The following is a 17,008-nucleotide window of genomic DNA, read 5'->3' on the forward strand; positions in this document are numbered from 1 at the left end:
TTGATAATGTAGCTGGGGTGAGTAACTATTGCAGGGCGGTGCACCACAGCTATGTATGTTTGGGACTATCGCACAAGATTTAAATGGCCCGCGGATTAGAGGGGGCACCCATACATTGGTCAGAGCCGATAGTAAACAGATGCCATCTTGGAAAAAATCCAGCTTAGGCCGCCATTGAGAGGGAGCCTTAGTTATCCAACAATCACCATGATGAGTGCATCACGTTCCAGCGGCTGACCGCACCGCACCACCCAATCAATGACTGAGGATGAAATTCATATTAAACTATTTTCTGATGTGAGGAAACTGATATTGATGACTGACATTGATAAAGACTATACACAAGAGTCCGATGGGAATGAAACCGAGAGAGAATGATATTGTGCCTACTCCGAGGGTGAGGCCTACATGCTCACCACTGCCTCCTTGCCCACACTCTACACCAATTTTCTACCGACTACACAGTTCATGTGTTTATGTGCAGTATGAGGATGTTCAGAGCGACGAGTCAGAGATTTTGTGAAGTTGAATCAGAAAATAGCATTACCACGCCTGTAGCTAGTACCAGTGGGATGCGTGGTATTACCAAACGATGTTTTGTCGCTGGCATTCCGGAAGCGCTTTGTCATGGGTTCGTATCCTGGCCGGGGAGGATTTACTGGGCGCAAATCCTTAACTGTACCCTCTGTTTAACTCAACAGTAAAAGGAGTACTTGGTTGTAACAACGTTTCTTCGCGGCGGGGATCGTATTCCAGGGACCTGCCCGAAACGCTACGCGTACTAGTGGCTGTACAAGAATGTAACAACCCCTTTATATATCTCAAAAAAAAAAAAAATAAATTGGCTGCATCTCGCCCAGCCAAATGCCGCCGCATGGCATCACATGGAGACAATGAGGAACAAAGTCCCTCATGTTCACGTCATTTTACCTCATCTTCAGTTCCCGCCCGTATTGTTAGTAGACAGACTTCAGCTTGTCCACAATGTACACTGATCCCTGGCCTTGGTGCCGCTGTTGCGCCTCGCAAGACACCAGGTGTGCTTGTGTGGAGTGATGGTGCAGATTTTGTTCCACAAATTCCTGCCTTTGACAATACAGATGTTGGAATTACGAACCTTTTCTCTAATACTGATGAGGACATGTGTGAAATGGACTTTTTTACTGCATATTTTGATGAGCCACTCATGGAACATAATGTTCAGGAAATGAACAATTACACGGCTGATCTCATTGAACGTGAGGAGTTATTATCTCAATTTTCACAATTACGGCGTTGGAAAAACACTAATGTAGGTGAAATCTATGTATTTCTTGCACTATGTATGTTGATGAAACATTGTGTAAAACATGTCATCACAGATTATTGGAGCAAAGACCAGACTGTTCCAACACCATTCTTCGGGAAATGTGTGTCTCGAGACAGCAGGTTTGTGATACTCCTCAGGTGTCTTCATTTTACAAGTAATGAAGACCAGACAGAGGATGATGGATTTTGGAGGGTGAGGCACAGTCTGAATGAACTTATTAGAAAGTTCAGAGATTTTTATGTACCAGCTCAGAAGCTGGTGACTGATGAATCCCTTGTGCTTTTCAAAGGACGTGTTGCCTTCAAGCAGTACACGGGAGACATCTCCTGTCACGCAGGGTGCAGTCGCACCTCCACAGATCTCCAATGGCTCAAAATGGTAATGGCTCAAAAGGGCCACCACTTACGGGCTATTCATGCCCGTGCCACCTTTTGGGTGGCTTAATCTTCATTAATCAATCAATCTTTCAAGCAGTATATTCCCTCTAAATGTCACAGATTTGGATTGAAATTCTTTGTACTCTGTGACTGTGAAACAGGAATTGTATTACACATGATTCTATATTCCGCTACCAATGTAGACATTCTCGGTAATGACCAACATGGTTTCTCAGGTAGTGTGGTGAAGACACTGATGGCACCATGGCTGAACAAAGTCCACCTTTTATACACCAATAGCTAGTAACAAATCCCTTGCTTACTAGGTTCTTGCTTGAAAATAGAACTGGAGTGTGTGGCACAGTAAAGGCAAAAAGAAGGGAAGTGCTTGTGTATGACAATAATATTGCAGTTGGTGACTGCCAGGTAAGAAAAACTGATCAAATATTCTCAGTGAGATGGAAAGACAGGTGAGAAGTGAACATGTTGACAACCGTTCACACTGGCACAAAGGTGAACAGTGGCAAGGCGAACAGAAGAACAAAACAAACAATATATAAACCAGATTGTGTTATGGACTATAACATAAACTTGCATTTGGTTGGTAAATGTGACATGATGGTGGGTGCTTTTGAGTGTGTACGTTAAATAGTGAAGTGGACCAAAACATGTTTTTTCACCTTGTTGACGTAACCATGCTGAAGTTTCAATATGTATCTGGTGAAAACAGGTCAAATTGTTTGTTTCCGTGTGTTTAGTTTTTCTGTTGAGACAATTACTACAAAAGTTTGGCAAAGACATTCCTGGCATACAAAGACCCATTCAGAAGCCAGTATTGCACCATGCTGCTACATCCAGGCTCACTTACAGCGAGGGCCTTCAAGTACACACACTAAAACATTTACCACCAACTGGAAAGCATCCAGTAGCCCAGCATGAGTGTATTGTTTGTAAAACCTCACAAACAAGGCCACATACATGTAAAGTGGTGCTAATGGTGTGAAGTGTGAGCCGTCCCTTTGTGTCATGTTTCAACGACTGCTTCTGCTTCAACAACTACCACAATCTCCAGGACTTCGAAATGTCCAATAATGGTGCAAAAACCTGTAAATATTGAGTGAGTGCATGTATATATGGATGAAAAATCTGAATACATATATGTTGTAAAAGAAAACATTTGTGTGCGAATTATTGTGACACTAATATGTGAGAGTGTATTGAATGTATGCAAGTTGTATTATAATACAACATCAAGTAACAATACATTGAACAATACCAGTGAAAAAAAATGTGGTAAAATACGCCTAGACACTGTAAATAATGCCGTGAAAAAAATTGTGGCAACTCTGGCTGCTTGAATGCCGGAGGCGACGCCACCGGGACGCACGCGGCTTCAGCGACCACTTGCTGTGACCTCATCATCAAATTTCTGGCTCATTCAAGTCATTGTTAAGTATAAAAAAAATTATTTTTTCCTGTGATCAGGGAACACATTTCAACACTTTTACAAGACGAAATAAGTTTTTGAAATTTGTTTTTCTTGCGCCAGAGTGTATTGCGGGCTATAATGGCAAGTGCTGCCCAGGGGTTAGTCATGTGTGTCATACAGGTCAGTACTGGTCATGTGTGTGTCATATAGGTCAGTATTGGTCATGTGTGACATACAGGTCAGTATTGGTCATGTGTGACATACAGGTCAGTACTGATCATGTGTGACATACAGGTCAGTACTGATCATGTGTGACATACAGGTCAGTACTGATCATGTGTGACATACAGGTCAGTACTGATCATGTGTGACATACAGGTCAGTACTGATCATGTGTGACATACAGGTCGGTACTGATCATGTGTGACATACAGGTCGGTACTGATCATGTGTGACATACAGGTCAGTACTGATCATGTGTGACATACAGGTCAGTACTGATCATGTGTGACATACAGGTCGGTACTGATCATGTGTGACATACAGGTCGGTACTGATCATGTGTGACATACAGGTCAGTATAGGTCATGTGTGTGACATACAGGTTAGTATAGGTCATGTTTGTGTCATACAGGTCAGTATAGGTCATGTGTGTGACATACAGGTCAGTACTGGTCATGTGTGACATACAGGTCAGTACTGGTCATGTGTGACATACAGGTCAGTATTGGTCATGTGTGACATACAGGTCAGTATAGGTCATGTTTGTGTCATACAGGTCAGTATAGGTCATGTGTGTGACATACAGGTCAGTATAGGTCATGTTTGTGTCATACAGGTCAGTATTGATCATGTGTGTCATGCAGGTCAGTATTGGTCATGTGTGTGACATACAGGTCAGTATAGGTCATGTTTGTGTCATACAGGTCAGTATTGATCATGTGTCATACAGGTCAGTATTGGTCATGTGTGTGACATACAGGTCAGTATAGGTCATGTTTGTGTCATACAGGTCAGTATTGATCATGTGTCATACAGGTCAGTATTGGTCATGTGTGTGTCATACAGGTTAGCATTGATCATGTGTGTCATACAGGTCATTACAGGTCATGTGTGTGTCATACAGGTCAGTATTGATCATGTGTCATACAGGTCATTACTGGTCATATGCAGATCAATACTTATAACATGCCACACGGGTATCAGCATTTTACTTATTAAAATTTGTGGTAATAAGCTTTTACTTATTAAAATTTGTGGTATTAATTTAATTAAGCTATTTAAAAAAAATATAGTTTGAATATTTTCCTAAATTGTCTTGTGAGAAAGTACTGCATGATTGTTACCATATATACCAAAATGCCCTACTAATTACTTTCCTTTCATATAATTTGTTCAGGGCCTATAGTCTTTTTACAGGCAGTTCCCCAATTACGGATGAGTTACTTTCTCAGACTGTGTTTGTAAAACATTTATTAGGAATGCGGATCAAGATTTTCCATAGGTGCGATGCTACAAGTGAGAGATGTGTTCCCAGGCCATCAAAGAAAACCAATATTTTTGGGACATATAATATATATAAAACCACAACATCATTTACCTTGAATGATGGAGTTATCCTGCTTGTCAAAGTTAGCTGTTTTTGAAAAGAGTGAAGTGGTATAATTACTCAGTACATGAATAAATAAATGAAAATACATGTGCACTGTATTGCTGGTTCACCATTTTGTAATTGGCGTCACGAGTAAATGCCTCCCCACCCTCCTCCTATCTCCACTGCAGGGGCCCCCACCCCACCAACACAGTAAACATTTATTTATTTATTTATATATAAGAAGGTACATTGGGTTTGTGAGGATACACAGCATGGTGTTTACAATCTTGTAAAACCGCTAGTATGCGCAGCGTTTCGGGCAGGTCCTTAATCTAACAGATAATTTTAAGTAGATAAATTCTAGCATAATTTATAAAAATATAACAGGTACATTGCAAGAAAAAAATGAGATGAGAGAGAGATTAGTAGGTATATTAAAGCACATCGGTAGCTCTGATTGATTGCATTGACAGCTTGATTGGTAATTTAACAAAGATTAATAGGCACAATACAGCATATTGATAGCACATATAAGAAGACAGCAATGATCAGAATGGTAAAGTTGTTCGGATTAGGTACATAAAGATAGGGAGAATGACTAGCACTAGATACAGTGCAATTTTACAGCACAAGGTAGGAAACTATAAAGATGAAATTAGGTACTTTTTAATTTTGTTTCTGAATGAGGCAAAAGTTGGACAGCTTTTCAATTCATTAGGGAGTGAGTTCCATAGACTGGGTCCCTTTATTTGCATTGGGTGTTTACAAAGATTAAGTTTGACCCTGGGAATATCAAAGAGAGATTTATTTCTGGTGTGGTGATAATGGGTCCTATTACATCTGTCCAGGGAGAGTTTCAGAGCATGGTTTGCATTTAAGAACAGGGTTTTGTAAATGTAGTTGACACCAGAGAATGTGTGGAGTGAGTTTGTTTAGCATGTTTAGGGAGTTAAACAAGGGGACTGAGTGTTGTCTAAAAGCAGATTGTTATGATTCTGATAGTAGATTTTTGCTGGGTGATGATGGGCTTAAGGTGGTTTGCAGTGGTTGAACCCCATGCACAGATACCATAATTAAGATAGGGATAGATTAGTGCATAATATAGTGAGAGGAGAGCAGAGTTAGGAACATAATAACTGATTTTGGAGAGTATACCAACTGCTTTAGAGACTTTCTTAGTTATGTGTTGAATGTGGGTGCTGAAGTTGAGTCTCTTGTCTAGGAATAAGCCAAGAAACTTTCCATCATTTTCATTATTGATGTTAACACTGTCTATCTGAAGCTAAATTGCATTTGATGATTTGCTTCCAAATAAGTTATAGTAGGTCTTTTCTATGTTTAGTGTTGGTTGGTTGACATCCACAAGTGTACTTTTTTAATTCATTATTCACAACATTATTTAGTGTGTGTGGGTTGGGGTCTGAGTAGATGAGGGTAGTATCAAAAGCAAACAGTATAGTTTAAGAATGTTAAGAGACATTAGGCAGATCATTGAAATTGAAACATTGAAACACTAGTGAAATACCATCGTTGGTATACAAGAGTGCCTCCCATGCTCTTGCACCACCCATAGCTTTGCTGTTCAATAAGTCTTAGTGTCATACCTTCCCTGATATCCTTAAAAAAGCAAGAGTAATGCCACTTCATAAAGGAGGTAACACGGCAGACATAAATAATTACAGACCCATTTCAAATCTACCTATATTATCAAAAATATTTGAAAAAATTATTTACAAACAGCTCTACTCCTATCTCATAAAATTCAATATACAGTACTAAGTCCCTGTCAGTTTGGCTTCCGCTCCCAAAAGGGTACCAGTGATGCAATTGTTGGTCTGCTTGACTTAATCTACTCAGCCCTTGACAAAAGTGAGTTTCCGATTGGACTCTTCATTGATCTGAGAAAGGCTTTCGATACTGTTACCCATAACTATCTCTTACTTAACCCTCAAACCGCTAGGGGCCCAAATGGAATTCACACCCACAGGCGCAAAAAAAAAAAAAAATCCAAAAAATTCTTTTGTCTTATAGAAGTGTTCATTTTTGTTCCCTGATCACGGAAAAAATAACAAAAAAATCATAGGTGGCATATTTTAGCCGCAATAGGGTAGGGAAGTGTGGCAAAAAAGGGGCGTTGGCAGAGCCTTCGCCAGACGAGGTCTACTCCGCCCGAGCTGTCAGACGGCAGTTGCCACAAATATATTATTACCTAGTTATTTCAATGTCTCTGATTGTTTTTTTCTTAGTTTTTTTGCAGTAATGTTATTCCATACAGTGAATTGTGGTATATTTATATTATAAAATGTGTGAACCATCGCTGTACTCAAAATTATGGTGTGCATATTAGTGATTCAATTATTATGTTCATAAAACAATAAACAAATAGTTTTGCTGTTGTTACACTATATACACAGGTTATATATAAGTATTTGCTTATTTTGTACACTATAAAGAACTACTAAGTTGGTCTTGTGAGTCAAAAAGCAACGAGGAGTGAAACACCAAACACCAGCGAGCCACTCACTGCCACTCCCTCCCTCAACACCACCTCACTCACCCTCATTCACCTCCCACAATACTGTTTCTGTATTTATTCACTATACACAGACGTTATATATACGTATTTACATGTTTTGTTCACCATAACTGTACATCTAAGCTTGTATGGTGAGTGAAGGCTATAAGACGTAGCTACTTACACAGTCAGCTGATCGGCGGCTGCCCTCAAGGCCAGACGCACTAATATTTGTCCTCCAACAATATTGTTTGTGGTGTTATTACACTATATACACACATTATATATAAGTATCTACCTGTTTTATTCACCATACCTGAACAAATAAGCTGGTATGGTGCCCAAAGACCATAGTGGCCATCAGTAAACACCATGCCAAGTCGTGCAGACGACGCTCCTCCCTCACCAAAATGGCGGCTCCCAACCTACTCCTCTCGGTGTTATCTCACACTATACACACATTATATATATAAGTATCTACATCTGTGTTCACCATAGCGAACCACTAAGCTGGTATGGTGAGTGCAGTCAATAAATGGTGGCCACACAGAGTCAGAAGACGACACCACAACCCTCCCTCCACAGCCTTACTCCTCCCTCCGTGGAGCACAGCGCTAAATATCACCACAATCCTGCTATTATCAGAATCCTGGTCAGTTTTATCACAGTCAGGGGGCTTCAGTAATACTATCACTGCTAAATAATAGCAGTATCATTTATATTATGGTATTTGTAGGCGATGCTGTGGTCACAAGCTGAACAGCGGTGCTGTGAGCTCGTGCTGCGTGCGCCAGCCTTGGTGGCTTGCTCAATACTGACGCTGTAACACCCAAGAATGTTGGCCTGGATTTTTTTTCTAGGTGGCATCTGGCAGCTATCGGTCGTGGCTGTACTATAGCTGCCCCTATCCCAGGCGGGGTGTTTAAATTATAGTGCTAGACACGAAATCATATATAAATGATGTGCGCGGTTTCGGTTTTGTCACTGATATCATTTATATATGATATGCGCGGTTTGAGGGTTAAACTCCAGCATTATGGAATCCGTGGCCTTGCCCTGAACTATATCCGATCCTATCTTAGTGACGGACAACAATATGTAGCCATCAATGATATAACCTTTCCTACTCTATCACTAACTGTAGGGGTGCCACAGGGCAGCATCCTAAGACCCCTCCTGTTTCTTATATACATCAATGATCTGCCTAATGTCTCTAACATGCTTAAACCTATATTGTTTGCTGATGATACTACTCTCATCTACTCTGACCCCAACCCACTCATATGTTGTAAAACAACCCACTAATGTTGTAAACAATGAATTAAAAAAGTCCACTTGTGGATGTCAACCAACAAACTCACACTAAATATAGAAAAGACCTACTACATATTATTTGGAAGCAAATCAACAATTGCAATTCAGCTTCAGATAGATAATGTAAACATTTGCAATTAAAATGACGGAAAGTTCCTTGGTCAATACTTAGACAAGAGACTTGACTTCAGCACCCACATACATCAACTAAAAAGGTTTCTAAAACAGTTGGTATACTCTCTAAGATAAAATATTATGTACTCCTCTCACTCTATTATGCACTTATCTATCCCTATCCTACTTATGGTATCTGTGCTTGGGGTTCAACCTCTGCACATTACCTCAAGCCCGTCAGCACACAGTAAAAATCTGTTATCAGGACAATAACAAACTCTGCTTTCAGACAACACACAGCTCCCCTGTTTAAATCCCTAAACATGCTAAACATAACTTCACTCCATACATTCTCTTGTCAATTACATTTATAAAACCCTTTTCTTAAGTGCAAACTCTGTTCTGAAACTCTTCCTGGACAGATGTAATAGAACACATAATCACCACACCAGACATAAATATCTCTTTGATATCCCCGGAGTCAAACTTAATCTGTGTAAACACACTATGCAAATAAAGGGACCCAGTTTATGGAACTCACTCCCTAATGAATTGAAAAGCTGTCCAACTTTTGCCTTATTCAAAAACAAAAACAAAAAGTACCTAATTTCATCTTTATAGTTTCCACCTAATGCTTTATCTCGCACTGAACCTAGTGCTACCCAATCCCCCAATATTTGTACCTAAGCCATATTACTTTGCCATTGTAATCTTAGATATCATCTGACATAATGGTTGTTGTGTTGAGTACGTGTTCTACAGCATTATTCCTTGAAATGATCCTCATATTGTGCTTCAGTGAACCAATGTATAACCCTGTAATGTTATCCTATGTACCTAGTAATCCTGTTCATTATTGTGTACTGTTATTATTGTGTATTATTCTGATCTGCTTTGTGTCAAAATTTCTTGCAATGTTCCTGTAAACATTTTTTTACAATTTTTCTATAATTATTCTACTTCAAATTATCTGTACCTGTAAAGTAAAGCTGTAAAGTACCTGTAAACATTTTTTGTCAAGTTTACTGAGAATTATCTAAAAATTATGTTAGTTTAAGGACTTGTCCGAAATGCTATGCATGCTAGATGCTTTACAAGAATGTAAAATCAACTTAATTTCTATGTTCTCTGTTAACCCCCAATGTACCTTCTTGTATATAAATAAATAAATAAATAAATAAATAAATAAAGTATATAAGAAATAGAAGAGGTCCCAAGATGAACAAATCCACAAGGGGCGTGACGAGGATTCGAACCTGCGTCCGGGAGCATCCCATACAACAACCCGTTCTCGCAAATTTAATAAGTCAATATTGACTTATTAAATATGTGCATAGGTGACATACTTAACATAATAGTTTCCCTTGAAAAGCTTCATAGAAAACACCGACCTTACCTAACCTACTTAGTATGTTAAGATAAGCATCTTATTGCTTCGTAATTACAATTATTACCTAACCTATAATAGGTATAGGTTAAGTAATAATTGTAATTACGAAGCAATAAGATGCTTATCTTAAGACACTAACAAGGTTAGGTAAGGTCGGTGTTTTCTATGAATCTTTTTAAGGGTATCTATTATGTTTAGTATATCACCTATGCACGTAGTTAATAAGTCAATATTGACTTTACGAACGGGTTGCAACCAAATCCTTGTGGATTTGTTCATTTGATGCATCACGTTAGTGTGATCTCTGTGTGTGAGGTCCCAAGATGCTGCCCTGTGGCACTCCAACAGTTATTGGTAGAGAGGAAAAGGTTATATCATTGATAGCTACACATTGGTGTCTATCACTAAGATAGGATCGGATATAGTCCAGGACATGATTTGATCATGTGTGTGTTTTGAAGGTCATAGAGGACTTGAGGCCACTGGGTATCATACATCCAGCCACCCACCAACACAAACCTACACCCACCATGCACCCCCCCCCTCTAACTCCCACCCACACCCACTCATACATTACTGTACTCTGTGGCTGTCACACGGACATTTGTGCTGCCGCAAAATTCAAAGGAACACCTCAGTGAGTTAGTACAATGATTTTATACATGCAGGAGGGTACACGGGGACCTGGGAGAATGTTCATATGGATGAATGTTCGTAAGGTGAATGTTCATAAAGTGGGAACTTCTTGCATATTATTTCATATACTGTATATACATACTCTTGCTTCCTGGAAGCTTCCTAGAGACAACTGGACCACTTCTCGCCCTGGTGGAAGCTGCGAGGAATGGTGATGAGGAGGAAGTAGAAGAATGTGCCAAGGTGTGTTCATCTGATATATTTTAAGATTTAATACAATTTGGGAATTATTGTTGGACTTTGAGTTAAGTGAATGTATGTGAAATTGAATGTTGACCATGCAAAACTGAATGTTGACTGTATGAAAGTGAACATTGACAATGTGAAAGTGAACGTTGACAATGTGGTAATTGAACATTGACCATACAGTGGCACCTCGACTTACGATTGCCCTGACTTATAATTTCGAGTTATGATGTAAATTTGATCGAAAAATACGACTCGACATACAATGGTGTCATTGACTAACAATATTTGTTGGTATACGTTTGGGTCGACCGAGCGCGTGGTTCCCGGTCACACGGGCCGACCTGCCTCAGTTTACTACAGCTGCCCGCTTAGTGATGATCGCGCCTATAAGAAATCCCGTTTTTGTGATTTTTTTCTTTTTGAACATAAAAGTAATTATTATATATCACACCATGGGTCCCAAGAAAGTCAGTGGTAAGGTTCAACATATGAAAACCCATGTAAGGATGACCATAGAGCAAAAACAAGAGATCATTCGTAAATATGAAGATGGTGTGCGGATTGTTGAACTAGCTAGGCAGTACAACAAATCTCAGTCAACGATATCCACCATACTGGCTAAGAAAAAGGACATTATGAGTGCTAAAGTGGCAAAAGGCCTATCAATAGTCACGAAACATAGAACACAAACACTTGAGGATGTTGAGCAGTTGTTATTTATTTGGATACACAACAAGAGTCATCCTTTTGGCTCCTTGGTGGCCGGCCCAGCCTTGAGTTCAGGCACTGCTTGCTCGGTGTCCGAACCCGAGGGTCTTCCAGGGCTATGTTTGGTTGGGAGTACCACTTAAGATTTAAGTCCTGTGGCTACACAGGGTTCACATAAGCTTCCTCAGGGCTCTCCTAAACAGATGACATTTAAAAAAAATCGTGGGCAACATTCCTGGGTGTGAAGGCCTTAGTACTGAGTGAGAAACCAAGGCTAGCACATGCAGCATGAGCTAACAGCATTGCTGTTCAGCTTGTGACCACAGCATCGCCTAAAAATGTCCAAATATATATGATCTGGTACTATTTTGCCATGATAATATTACAGAAGAGCTTGACTGTGATAAAGACTGAGTACAATGTTCAGATATCAGTGAATAACAGTCTCCATGGCATAGTGGTAAGACGCTCGTCTGGCATTCCGCAAGCACTTTGTCCTGGGTTCATATCCTGGCCGGGGAGGATTTACCGAGTGCAAATCCTTAACTGTAGCCTCTGTTTAACCCAACAGCAAAATGGGTACCTGGTTGTTAAACGATTCTTCGCCGGGGTCGTATTCCAGGGAACATAGGATTAAGGACTTGCCCGAAATGCTACGCGTACTAGTGGCTGTACAAGAATGTAACAACTCTTGTATATATAAATAAAAAAAAAATTAACAAAAATGCTGTGTTAACACTTTCGCGCTATCTGGACGCGCCGGCGCGTCCCGTTTCGTCTAACGCTAACGCATAGTGGACATAAAGTTGAGTCCTCTTTTAAAATATTTGTATAAAATTCAATTTTTATCCGATTTACTTTGGGTTTGTTTCAAACTGCGCGCTATGAGGCTCTCTTTCTCACCACTAGGCTGCATGGTACAATAAGTTCATGAAAGGTGTGGATAACTTCGATCAAATGGTATTTTGTCCCAAACGGGTTGCAGGTGGGTGACTTTAGCCGTTTATACTGGTAATGCTTCCCCCATATCATGTATTATATGCATATGTCTGTTTAGGGAATTTTATTCCGATCAATATACAACCAAAAATAACTGTGTGCAACAAGTATAAACTTGACAAACATAACAAAAGTAAAAACATTTCGTGTGTGTTTGACGCTCACTGATATGTTCCAGCGTTGTTTTATATTTGGCGCTATTCTAACTTACGCTTTGTTGATATTTTTTACCTATGGGCACATAGAACATTCTATTGCGAACCCATTGACACAAAAATGAATGACGTACATAGAAAATTAATGTCATGAGAGTGAAATAAGTATAAACTTTCAAAGCGCCGTGCGTCGTCCCGTCACCGATACCGGGTAACAATTTCACCACTTCCCACACTCTTGCGGGCGGGCCGCATCATTATTCTACGCTTATATTCATATCACCGTGTTGGGAATTTCATTGCGAGTCCATTGATACCAAAATTAACGCTGTAGAATAAGTGTGGAGGTGATTACAATCCCAAGAGTAAAAACATTTTGTTGCTGATGGGCGCTCACGGCGAGTCATCTTCGTAGTTATTTATTTGGTGCTGGTATCCCTATACGTTTCGTGACTTTTTTTACTGATGTTCTTCTAGAGAATTTTATTGCGAACACGTTGGTACCAAAATGAAATACGTAGCATGAGAACTAAGGTCAGAAGAGTAAAAAGAGTATACACATTTTTGTTTTTACGCTTAAGCGATAAAAACGCCGCGCGCACATTCGGTTGGCCGAGTGACCTTCGCGGAAAGCGCGAAAGTGTTAAGATGTTCACAGTGCTAGCCACAGCACACTGACATTATTACGTCCATCTAAAATTTTTCAAACGACTTCTCATGTTCCTTTACAAAATAAACATGTGGAAAATTATTCATTTACATGATTTAATGACCAGGATTCTGATAATAGCAGGATTGTGGTGAGAATTAGCGATGTGGGAGGAGGACTATTGTTGGTGAGGGAGGGAGGGAGGGGGATAGCATCATCTGTTGGCTGGTGTGTGTGTGTGGCAACATGTTATTGTCTGGAATCACCATACCAGATGATATGGTATGGTGAACACAAATGTAGATATATATATAACGTGTATAGAGTGTAATAACAGCAACAGGAACTTGTTTGGAGGAGCCATTTTGGTGAGAGAGTGGGTGTGGCTGTCGTCTGCTACCTGCTGTGTGACTTGTCATGCAGTGGCCACTATGCTGTTTGGACACCATACCAGCTTAGTCTTGCAGTTATGGTTAATAAAACATGTAGACACTTGTATATAATTTGTGTGTGTGTATATAGTGTAATAACACCACAAACAGCATGGTTGTGGGAGGAATGTTAGTGCATCTGGCCTCACATTTTAATGTAGAGCAGTGCAGTGTTTAACAGAACATTATTCTTTAGGTGTTTTCTGTGCATGCTAATAAGTTAGTGGAAGTGGCCAACCTGGCATGCACAATGTCCACCAATGAAGATGGTGTGAAGATGGTCAGATACAGCGCCACCCAGACTCAACTGCTCTACCCGCAAGTTATTAATGCTGCCACCATCCTCTCAGCTAGACCTAAATCTAAGGTTTGTTGCATTTGCTTACATTAATTAAATTAGATATACTGTAAAAAAACAAAATTATAATTTCTTAAAAATATGATATTAATTGCAATTAATATTTATTAATGTCTTTTTAATAAAAATGCACCTAACAAAGCTGATAAAAATTAATTTTAACTCTCTTTATGTTGAGATTTCATGGCGAGTTTACTTAGATCATTAACTTTGCCGAGGGGAATTTAACTGCAATAATTGAAACTCAAGAAAATTATTTTGTCAAAAGTAGATAATGGTCAAGTCTGGGAAGGCACTCGAGTATAACAACTTGGGAAAAATTATTACTGATCAATGGATCAGTCCCTATATTGTGTATTTGTATAGTTGCAAGTTTGAAATATTGTGTGATTGCAGAATACTGTACTTGATAATAAATTACTGATAAAACTATATTTCAGAAATTTACTTAGTAATTGTGTGCATACCTTTTAGCATGAAAAAAAATGAAAATATAAAAACAGAAACCACGTACAAAATGCTGTCAAATCATACAATAGAACGAAAAAGTGCCACCCCATCTAAACTGTTAGGACCCACTAAAGTGCCTAAATCTGTATTCTTTTGAATGCAGGCAGGAGATATACATAATAATTTACACATGGAAAATTTTAGAGGGACTGGTCCCAAACCTGCACACAGAAATAACATCACATGAGACCAGAAGGCATGGTAGGATGTGCAGAATACTCCCATTGAAAAGCATAAGTGCAATAGGTACCCTGAGACAGAACTTTATCAACATCAGAGGCCTGAGTCTGTTCAACACACTTCCACTACACATAAGGGGCATAACTGGCCAACCGTTCACAGTGTTCAAGAGAGAACTTGATAAACACCTCAAAAGGATACCTGATCAACCATACTGTGATTCATACATCAGGCTGCGAGCAGCCGTGTCCAACAGCCTGGTTGACCAGTCCAGCAACCAGGAGGCCTGGACGAGGACCGGGCCGCAGGGACATTGAGCCCTGAAACCATCGCAAGGTAACCACAAGGTATACCATTAAATCCTGTCCTCGTCAAGGCCACTAGTGTTGGTGGCCCTCAGGTAAATTCGGGTAAATCCTCGTACAGTCATTGCCTTTCTTTCATCTGCTGTATAATTACGTAATGTACTGTACCAATATTTGCAGGTAACACAAGAGAACATGGAGGCCTTCAAGGACGCTTGGGAAAACCAAGTTCGCATCTTAATTGATTCAGTTGATGACATAACAACGATCGATGATTTCCTAGCAGTTTCAGGTTAAAGTTTGTGGTTTAACTTTGCATGCTTTTGCTCTTCATTACTGATATTAACATATATACTGGTATAATAACAAATAAAAAATTATGTATTGATTTATTTTGGTTAGCAATATTGCCTACATATTTCATTATAAAACTTGTTTTACAATCATCAGTTATGTGGTTGTGAGAAGTATATTTTTTGTATTAGGTAAATAATTTGTATTCTTTCCTGACAGAGAGTCACATACTGGAGGATGTGAGGATGTGTGTACGAGCAATCAATGACGGAGATCCAGAAACTCTTGATCGCATAGCAGGAGCGATCAGTGGGCGCTCAGCGCGTGTCTGTCATGTTGTTGCTTCAGAAATGGATAATTATGAGCCCTGCATGTACACTGAGCGAGTGTCTGAGGCTGTGAAAGTATTGCGAGACCAGGGTAAGATAATTATGGTTATATAGCCCTCTTAAATTTGAAGAATTTAATATTATAGAGCGCACACACTCTGGCACCACAGATCCCTCGGACCAAATTTGACGATCAGATCTCCTGTCCAAATTTTGAATTTTAAAGAAAAAACCAGCATTGTCTGTAATGAAACGCCAGTTTCTGGGTGAGCCCCGGAGGTGATGCCAACATCAAAGCATATATCAGATGTCACCCTATTCCCACTGGATTTTGAAGAAGCCATAGACAGTATGCCTATGCACTCTGTACCAGGCCACGATTCCTGGAACTCCATATTCATCAAGAACTGTAAAAAACACTGTTGCAGGCCTTCACATTCTTTGGAGGCAAAGCCTTGATACTGGCATTATCCTTGACATACTAAAAACAGCAGCAATAGCATCATCCATATAGGAGGACATAAGGCAGAGACAAAAAATTACAGACCGATAGCACTAACATCACAAATCATAAAAATCTTTGAGAGTACTAAGAAATAAGATCACAAAATACATGGAATCACAGCATCTCCATAACCCCGGACAACATGGTTTCAGAACAGGGCGCTCTTGCCTGTCACAGTTTCTGTACCACCACTATGATATGGCACTAGATGCCATGGAAGACAAACAAAATGCTGATGGAATTTACACAGATTTTGCAAAAGCCTTCTACAAATGTGACCATGGTGTTATTGCACACAAAATGCGTGCAAAGGAATTACTGAAAAAATAGGCAGATGGATCTACAATTTCCTGACTAATAGAATTCAATGATTAATAGTCAACAAAATAAAATCTGGACCATCAACCGCGAAGAGCTCAGTCCCCCAGTGTACTGTGCTTGCTCTAGTACTTTTTCTCATCCTCATATCGGACATAGACAAAGACACAATCTATAGCACTGTATCTTCCTTTGCAGATTACACTAGGATTTTTATGAGAGTAAACAACATAGAGAACACAGCAAATCTCCAATCAGCTGTAAATCAGGTCTGTCAATGGACTAAAGAAAATATGGTATTTAATGAAGATAAGTTCCAGTTATTGCGCTACAGAAAAAA

General features: G+C 39.6%; 1 protein-coding gene across 1 annotated transcript in view; it reads left to right on the plus strand.

Moving 5' to 3' along the window:
* The window catches only part of LOC123758458 (catenin alpha), a 63,266-nt gene that overhangs the window by 15,782 nt on the left and 30,476 nt on the right, over positions 1-17,008 (plus strand). Inside the window, exons 9-12 of the mRNA XM_069322714.1 lie at positions 10,837-10,921; positions 14,066-14,236; positions 15,403-15,514; positions 15,736-15,936. Coding sequence (XP_069178815.1) covers positions 10,837-10,921; positions 14,066-14,236; positions 15,403-15,514; positions 15,736-15,936 — 569 coding nt within the window. The remainder of the gene's footprint in view (positions 1-10,836; positions 10,922-14,065; positions 14,237-15,402; positions 15,515-15,735; positions 15,937-17,008) is intronic.

Source organism: Procambarus clarkii, chromosome 11 (assembly GCF_040958095.1).
Source record: "Procambarus clarkii isolate CNS0578487 chromosome 11, FALCON_Pclarkii_2.0, whole genome shotgun sequence".
NCBI lineage: Eukaryota > Metazoa > Arthropoda > Malacostraca > Decapoda > Cambaridae > Procambarus > Procambarus clarkii.